Source organism: Montipora foliosa, chromosome 2 (genome assembly GCF_036669935.1).
Source record: "Montipora foliosa isolate CH-2021 chromosome 2, ASM3666993v2, whole genome shotgun sequence".
Taxonomy (NCBI): domain Eukaryota; kingdom Metazoa; phylum Cnidaria; class Anthozoa; order Scleractinia; family Acroporidae; genus Montipora; species Montipora foliosa.
The window spans coordinates 22,579,861-22,585,926 of NC_090870.1; the positions used below are offsets into that span (position 1 = coordinate 22,579,861).

General features: G+C 40.2%; 1 protein-coding gene across 2 annotated transcripts in view; it reads right to left on the reverse strand.

Annotated features, from left to right (window-relative positions):
* Positions 1–1,917: 1,917 nt before the first annotated feature.
* LOC137992680 (nuclear cap-binding protein subunit 1-like) overlaps positions 1,918–6,066 on the reverse strand; it is a 62,421-nt gene continuing 58,272 nt past the window's right edge. The window contains exons 26-28 of one of the 2 annotated variants that reach the window (XM_068838160.1): positions 5,960–6,066; positions 5,529–5,642; positions 1,918–2,818 (exon numbers count right to left, since the gene is read on the reverse strand). The exon at positions 5,960–6,066 is cut by the window's right edge and continues 37 nt beyond it. In XM_068838160.1, the coding sequence (XP_068694261.1) occupies positions 2,705–2,818; positions 5,529–5,642; positions 5,960–6,066 (335 nt within the window). In that variant the 3' untranslated portion in view covers positions 1,918–2,704. Of the gene's footprint in view, positions 2,819–5,528; positions 5,643–5,959 lie in introns of those variants that run through there. The other variant, XR_011121735.1, reaches the window with a different exon arrangement.

Consider the following 6,066-nt stretch of genomic DNA (forward strand, 5'->3'; position numbering starts at 1 on the left):
CCCTCACGGAGGATCTAGTTCATGAAAGTCAGAGACTGCAGAAATTTTCTTGTTTTTAAGATCGATTGTCATTAATCTTTCGATGAGAATTCGATTCAGAGTTATATATAAAAACTATGTTATTTTTTTCATCTGTCTTTTGACTTGTCTTTGTCTTTTTTCAGATAAGACTAACAAGATGAGGAATTATAAAGCGGAAACAACACCTTCAGTCCTTTCTTAGTGTGTGCAATAAACATTTGCAACTGCAAGACACGCTGGTAAAACGGCCGTCAGAGCAATTTGCAGTTAGTTTTTTTGCAGACTATTTATTTAAAGAAGAAACAAGTGAATTCTAATCAAGACCGTGTTTTGTTATCTTTAACTGAAGAAAATGTTTTGACCTGGCATCAGACTAGACTGAAAAGAAGAGGAATTATGAAGAGGAAACAACGTCTTCAGTCTTCCTTAATGTGTACAATAAACGTTTGCTTAGTGCATCTGCATGACATACAGGAAAACGTCCGTCAGAGCAATTTGCAGTTAGTTTTCTTGCAGACTATTTGAAGAAACGAGTGAATTTTACTCAAGAGCGTGTTTTGTTATCTCTAAACTGAATTTATTACCAAAGCTCAAAAAACTAAAAGACCTCAAAATGGGACAGGACATTACAAAATAAGTAAACAAGTGAGGCAAAGGGCCTCTGCTGGCACAACATGTGGGTGACCCCTGAATGACCCCTGAATGACCCCCCACTTGATAAAAATTAACTGGAACGCTGCAGTTGAATACCACCCAATTCAGTGCCTTACCACGTACCACGTACCACAGGCAACCAAAAATATTGCCAATTTCACGACATAACCGCCCACGTTTCATTCGTCAAAAGTGACACACAACCGGACAAAGCGTTAACGTTTGACTCGGAAAAGTAAAACTTCGCGCCACATTCGTCACACTTCCAAGGATGGACGCAAATAGTAGTAACATACATGAAAATTTCTTTGACCCTCACCATTACGCGAAGACTGTCAGCCAGCTCGTAGCCTTGTCAGTTCTTTTTCGTCTTTCTTAGAACTAAGACATAAAACTCCTCCCAAAATTTTTTTTGAGGGCGCCGGACCGGTTCAAAGCTTACAATTATCAACCTCTCTCCCGCAACTGTTTTTGAAATTTCCAAATGTTTTCCTCGAAAGTGTCTTTTGAGGAGTTTGTTCTAAGGATTCGTAGGGCTTCACTTTAACGCTTGGTGGGTGACAAGAGGTGAAATACGTATATTGGAAACTCTCGCGGTTTGTTTAAAATGTGTTTGTACATTAAGGAAAGATTGATCCTTGATCTCGTGCCTTTGTATACTATGGCGTCTCGAAACAGTCTCAGTGTCAGATATTTCTTCCGTCAATTTACAGTGCAACGCGCCTTACCGTGGACACCGAACAAACTTTCGCATTTGACAACTACGTGTAAATACGTCAACTCATCGGTGTTCAACAAACCACGGTGCCAACTTTGCAAGGAGGCATAACTGTCAATCAAATTCGCACACCCTGATTGGCGGATAATTTGTAAAAGACTTCGTTTGGGGGCCACGGTAAGGCACGTCGCTCTAAAATAGTAGGGTGATGTAAATTTGCTTGTTCGATGAAAGTCGCTATGTTCGGTTTACTTATGTCCCACAAGGAAACGACATCGTCAATGTAGCGTTTCCAAACTTTAGATTTTGAAACGGCTTTACTCAGGATTCCCAAAAGAAACCGCTGTCTTGGTTTTCATTGCAGTCCCATGGGTTTGCCTCGTAGGCGGCAGCTTCTTCTTGAGTTATAAGTGGCTCTAAATCTTCGTCACAGGGTATGAAGCAAGCTTCACTGTCCTCTTAAATCACACTACTCTGGTCTGAACTCAACTCCGAACCGTCCACTGGCGAAAAAGACGAAGGACTTGAAGACAACATTTCTTTTTACTCTATTTACTAAAAGTATGCGGCGACAAGACTTCGCTAGATGATGAGGTGACGTCACGGAGTGAACGCCGCTTGACAAAAATTTTGGGTTCGAATACTTGGGGGACAAAATTTGCACACTTTCGGGCAGCCTTTACAGATGTAAATCAGCGTCAGGTTAGCCGTGGATACACTTTCTTGTCAACTTTAGGGTTTAGTCTTCGTCGCAGTAGCACTTTAAACAAGAATTTAATTAAATCTCAGTATGGATGTAATAAACATCATAATACGCCATGAAAAGTGTATCCGTATGGTATTTACGTACTTTCCATGAAGTAGCAAAGGAGGTTGTCTGATGGGTTCTTTTGCCTTCAATACCCAGTTTAATGTCCTTTAAGGAACTAATGAGAAGTTGGCGGAATGGAAATTCGTTATTGCTTTCATTAAAGCACTAAGTCCATGGGATTATGCAAAGTGTAAAAGTGACCAAGCTTGTGCCAGGAAGAGTAGTCATCTAAATGGAGGCCAACTACACATAAAACCCAACGTTTGGGTAAAAAGAGTCAAAAGAGTTTTCAAAATCAAGATTTGAAAAGATAACAAAAAGTATAACTTAAAACCACAACATTGCCCTTAGCCAACTAAGACCTTTGTGCTAAAAATACCCACGGTTAATTATTTCCCTTTGTCCTTTGTTCAATCTTCAACCCCCTTGTGTATTACAAGCTAAACACAATTGAGTCAAGAACAACAAAAACGCTTGGAAAGTCCAGGATAAATGATAGTCTAAGTTCTCAGAGCTTTAAATTGACTGAACAGACTCAAAATGCGTGAATCCAGGTCCGCTGTGAACAGAAGTGTTTCAAGTGAGCGCAAGTACTTGAACACTTGCTCATAATTCTGAAATAATGAAAAACCAAACACTGGTAAGAAAAACAATATAACCTAACTAGTAGACGGCTTCCTGATTGAAGAGTACATGTAAGTTGGCGCCTACCATCAATTTGGCCCGGGCCAATTTGCGCGCGGACCATACGCCTTTTCTGGGTTGAGTTTGTTGGTTCTCTTTTCCGCCTCGAGAGGCTTTTCTGCGAACTCTGGATTTCCCTGTTTGGTTAAAACTCTTCACTTGTCGATGATAATGACGATGGTTATTATTATTAAGAGATGTATTTTTCGATGTTGGCTCAGGCATACTCGAAAAAAATTCGAGTGCTCTTTTGCGAGAGTTGATTACTTCTTCAGATGCTCAACCACTGAGCTATAGGGAAAAACGAAAGGAAAGGAACTTCATTTAAGTGTCTAGTCTTCTGGCGCTGGAGCAGTAATTGGGGACACTGTTAACTGAAATCAACAAATTCATGTAAAAAAGCGTTCTCTGGTTAAATTCTTTTAATATAAAAACGTAAGCTTTCGGCTTCCAGACTAAAGCCTTTAAAAACTAAGATGTAAATGCGCGAGATGGAAATATATACAAAATGGAAGTGCGGAAAAATTGTAAAAACGATAAAAGGGAAAAATGCGCTAATCTAAAGGAATAGAGTATTGTTTTGGCAAACGCTTGGAGTTATTGTCAGCTTCATTAGTATTAGCGGTGTGCCAAGATTCCAAAGTTTTTCGGATTCGGATGTTTCCCTTGTCAATTACTCTGGCATTGTTGAAATCAATAGAGTGATTGTTACACCAAGCGTGAGCTGCAATATTAGAGCCAGTTTTACATAGTTTTACATTACGAAAGTGTTCCTTTTTCCTCGCTGAAAAACACCTTTCAGTCTCACCAATGTAGCTCCAGGAACAATCGACGCAAGGGATTTTATACACCACATTGGTCTGAAGTTCAATAGGAGGCCTAAACTTGGGGGATGGGAATTCTTGTTAAAGTCTTGTGAGGTCTAGTAACAACGTTAATTCCATTCTTTCGAAGAAGACGTGTGAGGGGTTCTGTGACACCACGAACATAAGGAAGTCAGGCCATAGCGGTGGATTTATTTCAATCAGATTGAAAAACAAGCCCACCAATTCTTCCGGTGAAGGAATAACTTCCGGGGAAGGTTTTTCTCTTTTAATACGTTAGAGATGACGGCAGGTGGATAGCCGTTGGCAAGAAGGGTGTTAGTGACGTAATTAACTTCAGACGATTTCCCTTCCAAAGTATTCGGTAGATTACAAGCACGGTTTAGGAGGGTAGATGCAGTACTTATTTTGTGTTTCTTCTCATGATAGGAACTGAAGTCCAAATATCTGTCCTTGTGCGTTGGTTAACGAAAGACGTCAATGACAATGAAACCATTCTTCCTGGAGACTAGGGTATCTAGAAACGAGATTTGTTGATTGCTCTATTTTTCATAGTAAAAGAAATCATGGGGTCTATAGAGTTTAATTTGTCGTGGAATTCAGGTACGCAATCTTTCTTGATGATGACAACACTGTCATCAACATACCTTTTCCAGGTTTTGGGGGGAACTCTCATGGACGATATGGCTGATTCGTCGATAGCCTCCATGAAAAGGTTGGCGACGACAGGACTAACCGGGCTTCCCATAGCACAACTATGTATTTGTTTGTAGAAGCAATCATTATAGACGAAAAACTGTTAAAAAGAACAAATTCCAGCAGCGAGATAACATTATCAGTAGTGAGGTTGGTTCTTGACTGTGAAGTATCATCATCCATTAATTTGTTACGGATATAAGCACAAGCTTTCTGGACTGGGATGGCTGTAAATAGGGAAACGACGTCGAACGAAACCATTATTTCATCGTCCAGTATCTCCATGTTTGCCACGTCTTTAGAAAATTCAGAAGAATTAAGAACAGAGTAGCCATTACGATTCTGGATGGGTGCCAAAATGTCAGTAAGAACTTTTACCCGGAGAAAAACCTCTCCGAGCAGAGTAGAGAACCAACAAACTCAACCCACGTATAAAGCCCAGTCTGGGAATCCAACCCGGGCCAACGTGAGCTAGGACACTAAACTAGGTTCAGGTGACAATTGTCCTGCTAGGGTTGGAAAAGTGGTCGCAAGAACCTAGTTTAATGGCCTACTTCAATGGTAAACGGATTCCTTACTTTAAAATAAGTTCAAAGATGAAAACAAATGAGATGCAGAAGAGCTTGAACGCGTAACTTTGCTTTAAGTTACTGTCAATATCATATCCGCTACACTTACGTCGGGATAACTTTCTCCGATGGATAAGTCACCATCTGCCAGTTTCAATCTCTGCAAAGACTTCAATACTTGCCCACGTAACTGTGAATATGCACACTCTAAGCACATCTAAGGCGAGTGCGGAAACCTTGGACAACGTTCAACACGAAGTATCTTTTCTTCAATGGATAGTGACTTATTCATTGAATAAAGTTATATGGCCTGTGAATAAAAGGGGCCCTCAGATCCGAGAACACCAAAACGTCTTAATTTCCTAAACTGTAAGTCTATCTTCTCAGTTTTGTACTTGATACCAAGGATTTTCCTTTCCCACATTCAATGCTGAAAGTTTATGGGGAACAGATTGTCCTTTATAAACGAAAGGACACTAGACAACATGGACACCTTGAACTGTAAAAATAATCATGTACAAAAAAAGTATTCCTATGAGTTGGTCGCATACCGTGATTAACACTTCTCGAAGCCTCTCTGTCGTATATTTGAACCACTGAGTGTCGACTTCAAGCTGCTGTTGCTCTGCCCGTACAATGTGCTCAGTCAGGATCATGATAAAACGCTGAAATTTAAACAAGTGTTAATTTCAACCGGAAACAACCGAAAAACCTGTGCACTGAGCTGTGGCCTTGTAATTCTAAGAAAAGATACATTTCTTAGAGAAAGCGAAGTACAGCGTATCTAACAAGTGCATGCCATTTATGGTTAGGAAGGTCAAAGCCGTTTCATGTCCATTTCAACTGAAACTGGCCACCGAACACCAAAATAAAGCAAATAGTTAGGCATCATTATTCAGTACACAATTCAAAGAAAGCCTTCTCGGAAAGATGGACTGTGGCAATGCAGTAGCTTCAAACCTCAGTCGGCCTTAAATCTCACCTGAAAAACAATAAGAAACAATTGTTTTTGTGCTCTCTCCGCATTTTCCAACTTTTCTGTAAGTTCGTCCAGCTCTTTTTGCTGTTCTTCAATGTGGTCGTCAGTGG